The 16,570-nt window shown below is 35.8% G+C and overlaps 1 protein-coding gene across 2 annotated transcripts in view; it reads right to left on the minus strand.

Moving 5' to 3' along the window:
• Positions 1–16,570, minus strand: part of LOC113708693 (187-kDa microtubule-associated protein AIR9) — a 36,162-nt gene that overhangs the window by 17,651 nt on the left and 1,941 nt on the right. For both annotated transcript variants that reach the window (XM_072065255.1, XM_072065254.1), the window contains exons 3-21: positions 15,993–16,064; positions 15,193–15,258; positions 14,953–15,024; positions 14,795–14,860; positions 14,610–14,672; positions 14,428–14,493; positions 13,031–13,130; positions 12,418–12,519; positions 12,090–12,322; positions 11,910–12,024; positions 9,629–9,749; positions 9,331–9,506; positions 8,321–8,456; positions 7,399–7,499; positions 7,244–7,291; positions 6,618–6,802; positions 6,419–6,536; positions 6,195–6,322; positions 4,358–4,526 (exon numbers count right to left, since the gene is read on the minus strand). In XM_072065255.1, the coding sequence (XP_071921356.1) occupies positions 4,358–4,526; positions 6,195–6,322; positions 6,419–6,536; positions 6,618–6,802; positions 7,244–7,291; positions 7,399–7,499; positions 8,321–8,456; positions 9,331–9,506; positions 9,629–9,749; positions 11,910–12,024; positions 12,090–12,322; positions 12,418–12,519; positions 13,031–13,130; positions 14,428–14,493; positions 14,610–14,672; positions 14,795–14,860; positions 14,953–15,024; positions 15,193–15,258; positions 15,993–16,064 (2,137 nt within the window). The remainder of the gene's footprint in view (positions 1–4,357; positions 4,527–6,194; positions 6,323–6,418; positions 6,537–6,617; positions 6,803–7,243; positions 7,292–7,398; positions 7,500–8,320; positions 8,457–9,330; positions 9,507–9,628; positions 9,750–11,909; positions 12,025–12,089; positions 12,323–12,417; positions 12,520–13,030; positions 13,131–14,427; positions 14,494–14,609; positions 14,673–14,794; positions 14,861–14,952; positions 15,025–15,192; positions 15,259–15,992; positions 16,065–16,570) is intronic.

A 16,570-nucleotide genomic window follows, 5' to 3' on the forward strand; every position in this document is an offset into this window, starting at 1 on the left:
CACTCGTCCTGATATAGCTTTTTCAGTGAGTGTTGTGAGCCAGTTTATGCATTCTCCATATGAAGAGCACCTTGATGCAGTATATCGAATTCTGAGGTACTTAAAAAGTACTCCAGGAAAGGGATTTTCTTTAAAAGAGGAGATCGAAAGACCATTGAAGCCTATACAGATGCTGATTGGGCAGGATCAGTCATTGATAGAAGATCGACCTCGGGGTATTGTACCTTTGTATGGGGCAATTTGGTTACTTGGAGAAGTAAGAAACAAAGTGTTGTAGCTCGTAGTAGTGCAGAGGCAGAGTACCGAGCTATGGCTCATGGTGTGTGTGAGATGTTATGACTGAAGAGAGTTTTAGAGGAGCTGAAAAGACCTATTGAACTTCCAATGAGGCTCTATTGTGATAACCAGGCGGCAATTAGCATAGCTCATAATCCTGTGCAACATGATAGAACCAAACATATTGAGATTGACCGCCACTTCATAAAAGAGAAACTTGAAGGAGGAATTATCTGCATGCCATTTGTTCCATCAGCTCAGCAAATAGCTGACATTCTCACCAAAGGACTCCTCAGACCAAATTTTGAACTTCTTACAAGCAAGTTGGACATGATAAATATATATGCACCAACTTGAGAGGGGGTGTCGAAGATATTATCTCCTATGATTATGGAAGATATTATCTCCTATGATTATGGAAGATATTATCTTCCATAATTATCTCCCATGATTATGAGAGATATTACCTCCCATGATTATGGGATTTTAATGCTTATGATCAATCAAGTTTGAATAGATCGGATATGAGTTGATTATGTAATCCCTAAAATCATGGTTCTATTACCTTAAGTGGTGGCAGAACTATGATAGGGTTGTCCTATAAATGCCTACCTTGTAAGCAAATTTAGTGTGTGGGAAAATAAAGGAAAGCAGAGTTTTTTGTTCATTTCTTTTCTTTTAAAATTTACATAAATGCCCAAATGATGTAACATATAATTTTATCCATGGACTGTCAGAATCAAACATCATGCCACTATTTACTTTCCCATGCCTTGATTTGATCTCATCTGGACTTTCTGCATATTCATATCAAGCCAACTGAGGAAAAATGAGTTGTCAAAGGTCTCATTCTGGCTTTATCCGTGCTTTGGAACAGTAATTGTTAGCATTGCTTCATCTAATGATAGTGCTAGGAAGCCTCGTCTCTAACAAATTAAGCTTGGTATATAGTTTACTCTCTATTGACATACAAAAAAGGTAAAATGCAATAGAAGATGCCTATGAAATGGAGGGCTACATATAACTCAATAATCTTGATAAAATTTTGTATTTTTTGCACCAAAAAAAGAATTTGAACAGATCTTTCAAGACATTCTCAACTATCTTTTTGTTGCACTTATACTCCATCTAAGAAGGCACTAAAGTAATTATTTGCCTTTGACCATTTACCATGCTGTAGCTGATACCGTGCAGTAATATCTGATGCCCAAACTATACCCACCAATGTGCCCTTTTTAAATCTTTATGCCATCTTCACTTTTCACCATGAGAGACTAAAGAGGGAAAGCAATCACATCAAGTTGGTCTTATTAAAAAAATCCCACTGTTCTCTCATATCTTTTTGACAATCACATATTAACTTCAACCCCATGTGTGCCTTTTCATAATGGCCCCCAACAAATGACTAGTCATAATTGTTAACAGGTATCTTGGGAGGAAAGCATCATCGTGTTTCTTTTGCTCCTAAAGTCAATAAACAGGTTTCTGAACCCTTTTTGTTAGTTCATTCTGATGTTTGGAGTCTTAGTCGAGTCACTTCAAAGTTAGGTTTTAAATATTTTGTAGTCTTTATTGATGATTTTTCCAGAGTTACATGGCTTTATTTAATGAAAGATCGTTCAGAATTATATTCCATTTTTTGTGCATTTGTTACAGAAATAAAGAATCAATTTGGTATGCCTGTACGTATACTTTGCAGTGATAATGCGAAAGAATATTTTTTCACTCCTTTTAATACTTTTATGACTAAGTCTGGTATTATTCATCAATCCTCTTGTCCTCACACTCCACAACAGAATGGAGTTGCTGAAAGGAAAATTGGACATTTAATCGAAATTGCTCGAACACTGTTGTTGCACATGAATGTGCCCAAACAATTTTGGAGTGATGCAGTTCTAACTGCATGTTATTTAATTAATCGCATGCCATCTAATATTCTTGGAGGTCAATTACCTCACTCCATTCTTTTTCCTCATGAACCTGTGTTTAAATTGCCTCCTCGTATTTTTGGATGTGTGTGCTTTGTTCATCAGCTTGCTCCCGGGATGGATAAATTAGATTCTCGTGCTATTAAGTGTATTTTCTTAAGATATGCACGAGCGCAAAAAGGGTATAGATGTTACAGTCCAGTTTTAAATCGATTTTTTACTTGTGCTGATGTTACTTTCTTTGAATCCACTCCGTATTTTATCAAACAAAGTATGTCTTGTGAATTAGACCAGTGTCCCTCTTTTTCCTCTTCTGTTTTACCAGTCTCTTCCCCTTTATTACCTGAGTTATCTAGTCCACCAGATTCCATAACTTGATTATCTCGTCCTCATCTTCAAGTTTACTCTTGTCGTTCCATGGTTGAGAAAGTTCCTGATATGCCACGCACTTCACCAATTAACTCTCAATACTATTCACGCGCACTGTTCACGGCGCACTGTTCATCGCAAATTTTGATTGCTGTTTTGTTTGAAATGCTATTCGCTATGGTTGAAAGTTTTGCTAATGGGGTTACCACTGATCAAGTTGAATCAAGTTCTTCAGCACATGGGTCCCAGAAAACTGTTACTATATCCGAAGAAGATTATGTTAAATTCTTATAATACTAAGCTACAAGTCACGCATCTCTTCCCTCTGCTTCTTTAGTACAAAAAGGTAATGACTCATGGATTATTGACTCCGGGGCTACTGATCATATGTCAGGTACCTCTAAAATTTTTTCTAATTTTCAAGAGTCTACTCCCTTTCCTCACGTTACTTTAACTGATGGATCTACCACTAAAGTTAAAGGACTAGGCACTGTAGAAATTAATCCATCACTTCCGCTGTCTTCTGTTCTTTACGTACCCAATTTGCTATTTAATCTAATGTCTGTTAGTAAGCTCACTAAATTTCTACAGTGTACAGTTACTTTTTCTCCTGATTCTGTTGTCATTCAGGATTTGAAGACAAAGAGGACGATTGGTGGAGGGCATGAGCATAATGGTCTTTACTTTCTCAACTTCAATGGTCCGATAGTATGTCCTGCTACTGTTTCTCCTCTTGAAATTCACTGTCGTTTAGGTCATCCGTCTTTACAAAATTTGAAAAAGTTGGTTCCTACTTTGAATCAATTATCTTCGTTAGAATGTGAGTCTTGTCAGTTATAAAAACATCTAGCAAAAGTCTTGACGCGATACTGTTCATCGCGCACTGTTCACTCGATGAATAGTACGCACGATGAACAGTACCGCGTGAATAGTATCGCGTGAACAGTGCACGATGAACAGTATCGCGTCAAGACTTTTGCTAGATGTTTAACCCTAACCCTAGGACTTTTGCTCTGATACCATGTTAACAGGTATCTTGGGAGGAAAATATCTAGTCACCGTATTATGAGTGACCAACTAGTATTTATAGGAGTACAAACCTAACAAACTATTTACAAGAATACCCTTACTAATTTATTATCTACAAGAATACTTATATTCTCTTAACAATAATTAAGGCACAACATTGAGAACAATCCACTGTATATACATGTGGCGAATTTCTATAAAGTTGTAGTTTGTTAACACTCAGGCAACCTGTAGCACCAAAGTCTCATGATCTTTATATTTTTCAGCCACAAGATCTTTCATTTTCCTGCTATATCGAAGCCTATTTAGATGCTTGTTTGGCATAAAAGACACTGAGAAACTTAAAAAAGTAATGCACTCTTTATGCTGAGGTAATTATCACGCCTTCCCATATTGGTATGTCCCAAGATGGCTTATTCTACATTGTTATCTCAAGATTTCCAATTCACCCCCTGCTTTGTCAGGATATGGCTAAATTGCTCATTGACAACACAACAATAGTTTCATTTCACAAAGCAACCGGGTATGTATACAATTATCAACCAATTTGTAACAAAGCTTCAACTTTGCTTCTTCTATATGAGTTGAGATTTGAATTTGTCTCATGGGGACAATAATTGTACAAGGAGGAAAACTGAGGCTCAATGAGATATAAATGTGTGTTTAATAATAAGGGCAAGTGGAAAAGTTGGAATCACAAGATTTCTCTTTGTTCAGAGGGTATAAACTCAATGCCTAAAAATAATTGTGCTTACCAGGACGAACACGTTCCTGCCCAAAGCAAGTTCTTGACTCGCCCACAGTTCCGTCATCACGAACAGGTGTACATGTAAAGGATATGAATTTACCAATAGCATCTTTAGTGATACGATACTGTAAATGACCAGAGAGCTCAGCTATCAAAGAACCCAATTCATTTTCAGCCTGAAGAAAATTGCAAAGATGTCAGTTTACAAATGATGGAATGAAAGATATGAAAGCTGAAAAACAAAGACCAAGATACTAAGAAGCTCCATTCTACTATGTAATATCTTGTGGGAACCAATAGTTTCTTTTACTGAAGACAAATTGACCATTTTTAGTCCTATGATCCATCATGCTTGACTTTCCATGGTCAACCAGAATTGCCACTATTGGAATACTTTGTGTTGTACAGTAGCCTATTTGAGCTTTACAGTGTAAGCGTGTGCATAAACTACTGTTATCCCAGAGACTAATATTCCAACATAATATAAAAATGCTACATGAATCAGTTCAACCTCAAAAGGTTGAACTAATAACTCACGGGATAATGCGAGAATGGTTTTCCTTGTGTAATAGTCTCTTTGTCAATTTTGGAGGACTTCATATTTGTTTATTCCAGGCTTAGAAGACAAATTATTGCTCCCCATCCCCACATCATCCGCAGCCTCATAGAGAGAACAGAAGAGGATGAGGAGGATAACATAATTTAGAAGACAAAAGCGTGTCAATTGGACATGTCAATATGTAAGGTCTGAGTTGGATCCCTTTGATCCAGATATAGACACATTAAATTCAGTTAGACCCAGATCCAAACCTAGACCCTTATGGGTTTGAAAAAGTAAACCCAGACCCATATACTCATGGGTCTGGGTATCCCTGGATATTTTTCTGAACATACAATGAAGAACTAAATAAATATTTTGAAAATATATAAAATTCAAAAGTAACATTGACACCATCCAATTTTTATTTTCAAATAATAAAATTACAATCAAGATGTTGAATGCAAGATCATAGAATCAAAGAAAGAACTATTATCAACTATAACTATTTATTTTCAAAGCTTCATCTACATCTACATTCAATATTTCATTTGTTTGCTTTTAATTTTTTTCCTTTTCCTGAAAAAGTTTGTACCAGTTACAATGACATAGAATATTAGATTATTTTATAAATTTACAGTCTGGGTGGGTCTGGTTTGAATCTAAGTTCGAGTCTAGATCATAGAAAACCAAGTGTTACCCAAACCCATGACTCTCTTACAAGGTCTAGGTCTGGGTCTGACAAATTAAACCCAAACCCTACCCAAGTATGTTGGGTCTGGGTTGGATCCGAGTAAGCCCCAACCCATTGACATTCCTAGTGCCAATTATCGAGAATTGAGATATAGAAAAGTGCAAGATCAGAATTTATTCATGTTGAGCTTGAGACTCGGGACAGTATTATGTTAGCATTGGAACAAGTTTTCTGGGAAGAGAAACAGGATGACCTTTATTGCATGGAGAGTGAAGATTAATTTTGAATTCTTATTGCTGCTGCTATTGTCAACTAGTATCATGCAGGAAACTGAAATAGAAAAAGGTTGGGGAAAAGGTGACATTTAAGCATAGGTATCTCAAATTCAGACAAAATTACTGCTTCAAAGAAATCACTAGGAGTGACAATTGCCAACTTTCAGAAATAAGCGAGTACCATGTATACACGAATTTGCAGATACGAAGACCCAAGTTGAGATGCATATAAACGGTTGTAGTTACCATTTAGATGGTTTCACTGTCCCTTCAAGCTAGAGTTTATATTTTATTGCTTAGAACTTGTAATAGTAGCCTGGAGACAATAACCGTGTACCTCATGAAGATACCAATTATAGATACTTTTTCCCTCATGACCACCAATATATCCATATGACGCTGTCAATATGCCATCTTCGGAGTAATCACCCGTTATGGACAAGAAATTTAGGCTAGGTGGAAGAGCTGGGAACATGTAAAACAGGCATTATCAGGTTATCTCCAATATCAATTGACCTACATTTCAGAAGGAAAGCAAACATCTCAAGTAAAAATACTCACTTTCCACAGCTCTTTCAGCCAGAACATATGCTGGTTCACCTGCTTCACCATCAGGTGTCATTGGAGTAAATTTTGCAACAATATAGTGGCCCACAGCTCCCAAAGGAATTCTAAATGCCTAATGAAAGCATAAGTCCCGTTAGAATGGCAGAGCAATGTGAAATATTAAGTAAGATACCACAATTGCACATCTTGTTACCTTTGCAATTTTAGAGGTGCTTAATGCTTCAAGACCATTTTCTCCCTGAAAAGTCAGGGAGGAGGTTTTAAACCACTGAACCCTGCTAGACCCTTCAGTTCCTCCAGTGACAATTCCAGTAACAGTAACCTTACTTCCTTCCTTTAGTTCGCCAATTATTTTCACATTGGTTACTTTTGGGGGAGCTATAGTTCAGGTCAAGACAAAAGTGTAAGAACTAAATGATGTATAACCAATTTCAACATGACAAAAGATATATTTACAAGAAGTGGAGAGAGAGTACTCTGACCATTCTGGCACTTCTTCCCCAACCAAACACCCCCCCCCCAAAAAAAAAAAATTACTTGTCGCGAAAAATTTATTTAAGGCATAGCATCCAACACAAGTGAAATAATATGACTCTTCCTCTCCATGGATAGTTCTTTTCTTTTGAATAATCAGAATTTAATCAAGAAGTTATATTTCCAATTTTAGTACTTAAAATGTGTATTTCAAACTCAACTATTAACGGATGGCCAAGTTCAGTTAAGTTTCCAAACAAGAACTGGTTGAAATATGAACATTACTACCAAAGCTAGCTTTCAACTACAATAGAAGCTGATGGTGTTAGCATCAAAGAAATGTACCCCGCTTAACCATTTGGGAGATTGTTGACACTGGCTTTCCTTCCTGCCCTGTAACCAAAGAACACGACAATTCTTTATTTATGCCACTAAAAGCAATTGACTTGCAACATAAGCAAAGAAGAAATCTTTTAATAGTTCAACAGAGTTAAAACAACCTTCAAAATTCACGGGTAGGTATACAAATGTCAAATGCCGGCCAATATCTTCTTTCATTAGTGTATACTCATTTGTACCAGTTGATACCAATACAGGTACTCTGCAGAAGAAAGGGAGAAAAGAGGATTGCAACCCAATCGGTTAAGAAAACCATGTTGCAACAAACTTTCATTAACATCTCATGCATATTCTGAGGCCTGCACTAACAGTGTTACACTGACACCCATTTTTCAGTCTAACAGACGTCAGACCAGCTTGAGGTTATAATGCCCAATACAATATTGTCTATCTGAATTCCATTCTTCAACTTCATACTAGAGAGTGCTCCTACATGGAAAGAGACTCGTATTTACAGAAGAATTTTCTCCAATAGTTCATGAAGTTAGTGAAATTTTTTCGTCAAAATGGTATCAATTGCAGCTCACATAATTAGAGCTCTAAGTCACTCTGAATTTCAAGAAGTACTGCCTCCACACATCAAGTATAAGGTAATAGTTACAGTGAAATTCATTTAGACGTCATCAGGTTACTAGCGCATGCATTGTTAGAAGTAATTGACATGGTTGGAACTTTGATGGTTGCTTAGCATAAACTTTTAAGGTTGAAGTGATATGCAGCAGCTGAAAGCTAAATGCATACATGGTTAGTAAGTTGAGGAGGCAAAGACACTGATAATGTCTCATCACAATATTAGTATAATATTCCTTTTGGCCAGCCTCATATTACAAAATGCCAAAAAGAGGGTAGCAAAGGAAAGGAAATTAATTTTCCTTTGAACGATTATGACCATCAGTTCTAGTTTCATGAGATTATAAACCAACCATTAACAAGATTATCAAGAAGGAGGACCAATCATCAGCTATTTTTGTTCATCCGCATCAGGAATGAAAAAAGAAGCATAGAAAAGACAAATATACTAACCCAATATCCTTATCCTCTCGTAACCACTCATACTTGCTGGGACCTTCTCTTCCTCCAAAGTACTGTCCAATTCCTTTGATCATATTTCCCTCCACCACATCTCCAATTATTTGCACATTGCTCACTGATGGAGGAGCTGAAAATAGGAAATTAATAAATCAAATGTCATGAAGCAAAAGAAATATGTAGTTATACTCAATGCCAAAGGTAGAAGCAGAAAGAAGACTATTTAGGCCTTTGTACAAGTGAAGCATATGCTTAATGTTTAAGCCTGTTTCATGTCAAATTGGTATCACATGCCAATGTCTACCTAATTTCTTGTCCATCTTAGTTACTTGACTGCTTCTATCATCAAAAGTTGGATTTTTAACAATATCAAAACATCATCTCCAATGTTAGACAGCCTGATAATGACAAAGTTTTCGTATGTCAACCACATAAGATAACAAAGAAAAAGGAAAAACAAACACTTAAAGCTTCCCATCAGCCAAATTTGTAGAAGAAAGTTGGAGGTGAACAGATATAAGCAAGATATAGTAACACTTCATTGAGTTCTGTGTGAATGACAGAAATCCACCAAAAATAGTATAAGTGAAATTGATGACTCGAAGAATTTGACTACTACTTGATAACTGTGTAAGTTACAAAATGAAAGGTATGATACTGGTTTTTGCTAGCAAGCTGATGATCATTTGTCTTCAACAGCCAATCTGATTATGTATTGTTAAGGTACAAAACCTTCAGGATGTTTGGTGCCCAACAAGCAGTTGGATTAACAGTACATCAAAGATGATTAATGTGAAACATGTTAAATGGCAGTTGGATGCCTGTTCAAGCATTATGAATAATTAAAGCAGTTATGCTACACCAAATCACCTCACAGCAGTACCAGAGTGGAGTTGGAAGAATAAATTTTATTCTAGTTTGCCCACCTTAAAATGACTAACAAATAATTTGCTTTTGCAGACAAGAAGAAACAAAGAAAGAGAGTAAGACAGAGATGTTTTGACCTGCTTTTACATGATCCGTTATTGCATACTGAGGTTCCCCTTTAGCACCTTCTTCAGTAACAGGAGTATACATATAAACCAAACAAGAATCAACATCATCAAGAGTCAAACAATATTCCTCGCCTTCTGCACCAACAATTACCACAGGACTGCTATTCCATCTTCTTCTCAACCAACTAAACAACATGAAGCAATAAGTTAGACTCATTCCCATACTCAGCAAGGAAACTGCATCTTTCAGACAGTAGACAATCTACATAACCAAAGTATTTTTTTACAAGAACTTGAGAAATCTTACCTAGAAACTCCCTTTCCTGGAGTCCCACCACACCAGGCAACTTCAGCATATCCCCTAATAGTGTTTCCTTCAACAAGATCTCCCTGGATGTCAGTCTTTAAAACCTTTGGATGCCTAGTTCCTTCACAGCAAATCAAAAGCATAATCAAGTTTAATGATTAAAAAGCACACTTAAACTAACAGTTTTGTAATAAGAAGTATTCTAATACTAAACATTTTTCACAGCATCTCCAAAAACCTCTAGACAAGAGCTTCCATATCGGCTCTAACACAATGGACTAAAGCAAAGAACTGAAGATACCACGGCAAAAACCAATGACCTTGTCAAAACTAAGCATAATTTCCTGTTTGAATTTGTCATGGAATATTATAGGTCAAGTAAGCTCCTATAATCAAGCTTTTGACACATTCTCTCATGTTCGGGACCACTGTATCAACTGGTCCTATGACAACTGGTCTCAGAGACTGCTTTCCCATGTCATCAGTAATCATTTTTAACCCAAAATCCTGATTATACTGTCTTCTCCCCACTTATTTATATCTGACTTTCCAGGTTGTCAACCAAATGAAACATATAGAAACAAGGAGAAATGCCACAAATAAAAATGGCTAAAGGGATAGAGCTGAATACAATATTCTCTATTGAATGCATATTAGGAAGTAGTCTAGATATAGCAGACTTGAAATTCATAATTAGAATCAGACTTTGATACTGTTGTCTTAAACCCATAAATGATCCTATTGCAACTTGTGAAGTAGCAGCAATCAAACGAACTTACGAGAACATGAATGACGTATTCAAGTGGTAAATTCAACAAACTAAGTGGAAAATGTATCGGAATACATTGCAGTGTTTTGAGGATGGCCAAGTTTTAATAGATATTAGAAAGATCAAAAATTCTTGTGACTAGAAAAGTCTTTACAACTTATAAATTAGGAAATTTTCAGTAGCAAAAGTAAGCAGAAATCCTTATACAAGCAGCTTCAAACAAATCGAACTAAATCCAAGGATAGAAAACATTATGCTGAATTTACTGTTTATATTGCAAAGACATAGATGTGATGTTTTGTGGAATTACTCAACAGTTGCAAGTAAGAAGGATCCCCTTACAAAAATGTGGCTAATTGTAATATTTCGAGTGCATAATGCTCTATTTTTTCAAGTTCAAAAGAGATTTTTCATAGTGCAAAACCATTTGACTGAAACTAAACTGTAGACACGAGATTCTGTATAAAAAAGAGCCTAATTTCTTATTCATCAAATAATATTATGGGAGTCTAGATTCATAACTTCTCAGCTTGATGATAAAGAAGTTCAAAATGACACCCAAAAAAAGGATCCATAAATGGAAGGAAATGAATCCCAACTTAATCGAATTACAGATCAACACCTTAAAGCAAACATAAAGTAAACACAAATATGAATCTATCAGCAATTCTTCATCTTTATTCTCCGTTTGAAAGTTCAGGATATTTTAAGTTGCTTGGCTCACCTTAATTCCTAGAACCCAACTATAGGAGGTTGATAACAGAAGAATTAAGTTCTTTCAGACATGTCCTAGATTAGCTTTGACAACAATGAGAGAGAACAAATTTTCTCCCCATCCATGAAATTAATTATGCAAAACCCGATGGTACTAACACCTGGAAACTAAACAACAAACCTAACAAAGCAGAATTTGGCGAGGGAGTCACTTTAATCAATTTTAGTTCAACAACAGAGTCTGCCTAAAGCACATCACTCAGCACAAAATATCACATATCTTGAACAATCCCTACTTTTAACGTCTAAATATCATATTCTGAATTTCTCTTAGTCGGTCTTATTTTAGAAAAAATTCCACTACATTCTATTTCTACTGAAACTCAATGTATCTACCAAACCATAGACTTTTCCTTGCATATGGATACTAAGATGCATAGATAAATATAGCTCACATAGTTGGTGTCCATTTCAGAACATGGCTACTACTTCACTATGCTATTGGACTGACACCAAAAATAAAAGAGTTGATCTAAGGAAAATGCAGCTTTGGAAACTAAAGGAACTGAAACTTCACAAGAAATTCCACTTGACAGGACCTCAAAAATGGGGAAGACTAGGACTTCAGACGCTAGACTTGAGAAAGGGATGCATGGGCGCACAAAATGAAAAACAGACTGATTTCACAACAAATAACTCCACATTACAGTAAAACAAGTCAAATGAGTGAACAATAACACCATAGACTATTATGGAACAATCAGAAGATTATTATGGATGTTAAAGGAAGAAAAATACCAGGAGAAACTGGGAAAGATATTGCAAAAATTGAGGGGTATTCAGTGTCTGCCAAGATAGGTGTACACTCCACTTTCAGAATTCTATTGACCTCCTCACGTTTTGGCCAATATACCTGACATCACAAAAAAAAAGGATAAGAGATGTTCAGAAATTTAAAACCCTTAAACAACTTTCTACCTTTTCAGTTGCACCAGGAATTGCTCTGAAGTTTGATGGAGTCTTGTCTCCTATAAACCACTGGTATTTTAAGAATAATTCTGCATCAGTACTTGCACATTCATCTTTGACAAAATCAAAGTTACAGCAGCAGGGATCTTCTTCAAATGGTTGCTCAACTGAGGCTCCTCTTAACAGGAATCCTGGTGGAAGTTGTTCTTTCCATTGTTCAAGCAAAAATCGAAATGCTGAATCTGGAGATAACGCAGAAAAATTAGGAGAAACAAAACAAAAATGATGAAGATCAAACATAATAAGAGCCATAGTTTCCCTTATCCTTCAGACTCACCAACAGCTTGGTCTGGACGGCAAAACTCCCAACCACCTCTAATGCACACAGCTGTATGAGCAGGATAGCGTTTTGCAAGCACAACTTCCTCACGTGAAAGATCTATAAAAGAGTTCCAGGACCAAGTAAGCCAAAATTTAAGGATGCAATGAGACAATATTCAAAAAAATTGATCACATTTCATACAGAAGAACAAATAAAAGATCAGCAACAGGACAAAAGACTAAGACAGAATAAGGTGGACATTTTAATTTGGTGTTGAACATTTCCTTGAATGAGGTTGAGCCGAAGCAGGGGCAAACATTAAATGGAGGGTGACAAGGAAAAACAAAAATAGAGTATATCTCCTGAAAAAGTGACTTTCAGTCGAGGGCCCATTACGGAGGAAACAAGGAAATGCAATGACAGAGGTGACTATCTGCAAACAGTTAATCATCAAACATAACATGCATCTAGGAGCAAAAGGCAGATTCCGACAGCTAACCTAGAAGAAAAAGAAAAAGTGAAGGCGCATGTATGCGTGCCTTGGTAAGTGTGTCTGTGACTGAGAAAGAGAGAAATATAAAAATAGAGAGGGAATAACAAGACAAATGGCTCAAAAAGCATAGCTTACCTCTGTCATTGAACTTTTTCAATGTTGGACCAACAAGCAAAACAGAAGCTGCTTCTAGATGAGGCATCTTAAGAATAGGATTCTCCTCCACTCGCAAATGCTACAGAGTTACAGAAAATGGAAAATATCAGTCATATATGAGCATATCAGAGAACATCTGCAAAGCTCAAAGAAAAATACTAGAAGAAAATAGTCAATAAAAATATCAGCAAAATTACTAGAAGAAAATAGTCCCTAGAAATATTATTTCAAAAGGCCTTAAAATATCTACTCATATCATCATATATATGCATAGATATATCTGTATAAGATTTAATATTTATGTAAATATACTGCAAATCATATTTGACAAGGAACAATTTGAAATTCCCCCACCGGTTCATAAAAATCTCATTTCCACAATTTTCTTATTTTAAAACAGTCATGTCAGCAAAAATAAATGGTTAAGCCAACCAGTATCATGGTGATTTTAAAGGAACTGACGAGTCTAACTAATTAGTGTTTCTGTTCGGTAGTCAGAAGATGAATGACAAAATGCATAGAGATGCCCGGAATGGCCATTATCTCATAAAGCTGCAACCCTAGGTCATTGTCTGCTGTGTTTGAAAGACTTTACAGGTAAAACACTAAAATTGCAGCATTCCAGTGCACAATGCTGCATGAAACAAACTAAATGATGAAAACTGATGTGTAGAACTGAAGAGGAAAGAAGAAATTTTAAGAGAAAAATATTACATCTCCTGGAGAATAAGACATATCAGCAGAGAAGAGAGATGAGAAATGCTATGGTTCGAGATCCCCATAAAGTCCGAACCGAGCTTTTTGATTTTTGTGTGAATGAAGAGGGAAAAAGGATACAAATTCAGAATTCTTTTCCACTGTCAATAACGTAAAAGGCGGCACTTGACATTTCTTTCCTACATAAAATTTTCTTCTTTCCCAGTCAACTTCAATTAGAAAAAAACAAGTTTATTTGTTTCCTTCCAATTTCGAGTAAAAATTAAGTTTCTATGTTGTTTCCTTTTCTGTGTAGAACTTGTAAACAGGAAAAATATATCATCTCTCCTTTTTCTCATCCTCTTACAGGTAAAGTTTCACTCTCTTGTCCTCAACCACAGCGCGTAATGCACAGCAAGCTTCCCTTTTACTTATGTTTCACAAATATAACTTGTTATTATAAGCAATCTAAATAATATAAAGCATAAGGAAAAAAGACTACATAACATGGTGATTGTCATCTCAACGGGCTAGTTTGAGGCCTATCAATAGGGACCAAAACAGATATGGTCACTTTTATTTTCTTCAAATAAATGCTATCTAATGCTTAATGAACTGAAATCACAATGGTTAAAAAAATTCAGATAAAAAAGACACCAAGCCAAATGTACTAAACTGACCTCAAGGACTGGTAAATGTGGGAAGCCCTTCAACGTTGATATTTTGTTTTTACTGGCAGCTAATACCTGCATAGATGGGAAGTAACACATAAAGTACCACAATAAATCTTCACCTTGTTTCTTTTTCTTTTCTTTTCTATTTTTTTTTTAGGTAGCATCACCTTGTTAATGAACTAACAAACCTGTAGCCGAGGTTGGCTTGCCATAGCCAGAGACTTTAATTTGTTTTGAGCAATAGAAAGAAACTGAAAAAAAGGAGAGGAGTAAACAACAAATAACAGATCAGAAGCTTGATGAAACATGTACAGAAACATGGGAAAAAACTTGATGAAGGATGGATAAAATGGGAAACAAGATTGGGGCTCACCTCCAAATTAGGAAGCTCAGGGAGACTAACTAATGATGTAATCTGGTTCCCAGCAAGATACAGTTGCTACAAGAAAAGAATATAATAGAACCTTATAGCAAGAGAAAAGCCTATCACAGCCAATAGCAAGTGCATCTAATCTGCAAGAAAATTTATACCTGTAGCACTTTGCAATTCTCAAGTGGTTCAAAACCAGGCCCTTTGAAATCATTGAAGCTCAAATCAAGAACCTAAATATCCCACAGAATAACTAGTGAGAAGCTTATTTTTAATGAAGAACTGTAATAACTTGTAGACCAACATATAAGCTAAAGAAAGTCTGAATTCCAATATAAATTACTTCTATTACAGCATGCATCAAAAAGAATGACAGGTGAAAAGACAGTTTTTTAACAAACCTTTACTCGCTTCAGTATTTTGATGCCATCCAACGTAGACAAGAGATTGTCCCGGAGATAAACAAACTGCCCAACAGGATAATCAGTCAAAAGAGTAACTCGTATAAAAAAAAACTGCACTTCTGGTGCAATCAAAAAGTTGAATGAATGTTAGTCTTTGCTTCTTTAATTATGAATGGCTTGTTTACAGCACGGAGAATACCATCATATTCATAACAATAAAAAATATTATATCTTTTCCTGTGGATAGTCTTGACTTTAATAGCCTCAGCTGAAATGTTGGTACGTGTGCGTCATTATAGATGAGAGATAGCATCTATAAACTGAAAAAAAAAAAAAAAAAAAGCACAGAAGTAGTTATTTAATACATCAACATCCACGTAATCTACCTTTATTATCAATTTTTTTTGAGAGGTCCTATCAAACCCACACATACCAGTATTTCAGATGATGCAATAAAAAACCAGATTTGCCTATAGAATCAGGCATTTCAAGGATAGTGTAATTCCTCTTAGTAGCTTGAACTAATGAAGTACAATTTACAATGCAGAGCCAGAATTTTCGTAGGATGGGCGGATAAATTCTTCAAGTTTCATGAATTTCTTAGAAAAAACTCTCCAACAACATAAAGAAAGTACTTGTCAGCAATCTAAGCTTCATTAATTCCTAATAGCATGAGAACAATTGTAGTTCCTTATGTTTGTTTTCAGTCTCCTTAGCAACAGCAAACAGTGATCACATACAAATGAAAGAGGACAAGGAGCCTTGCAAAATAAAGCAGTCTAAGAAGAACAACATACCTCCAAACTTGAGGACAAGTTCAGCCCACTGCTGTTCAGACTACGTATTTTGTGGCCTCTAAGATCCAATCTCTTGATGGAAAAAGAATTTGAATAAGACGTAGAAAATAGAGAAACTTGGAGAGACAGGGAGGGGGAGAATTTTCAAAAGGTTTTCAGACAAATAACCTGTTAAATAGCAATCAAAGAAACATAAACATGAAGAATAATAAGGTTTAGTAATAACAAGATAAAATGATGGGACAGATACGAAAGGAAAGAAATATAGAGGGAAATTGCAGACATAATACAGCAACCATAACACTAGTAAATTTCATGCCTGGTCACTTAAAATGCATGAAAAACAGAGAACATGCTAAGGAATACCACTCACTGGAACATGGGCTTTACCCTTGCATCTCTTCAAGTTGTGCTATGCTTAGTGAACTTAGTAATACATTGGTAGAACTTAAAGAGTATCAAATATTTCTAGTAATTGCAAAAACTATCAGAAATCAATCCTAAAGCTGACTGCAAGCAAAAGGAAATAATGTTTGCCAAAGAAAATGGTGAAAAACCAACGAAATAATCCTATACAA

Source organism: Coffea arabica, chromosome 9c (genome assembly GCF_036785885.1).
Source record: "Coffea arabica cultivar ET-39 chromosome 9c, Coffea Arabica ET-39 HiFi, whole genome shotgun sequence".
Classification (NCBI taxonomy): Eukaryota; Viridiplantae; Streptophyta; class Magnoliopsida; order Gentianales; family Rubiaceae; genus Coffea; species Coffea arabica.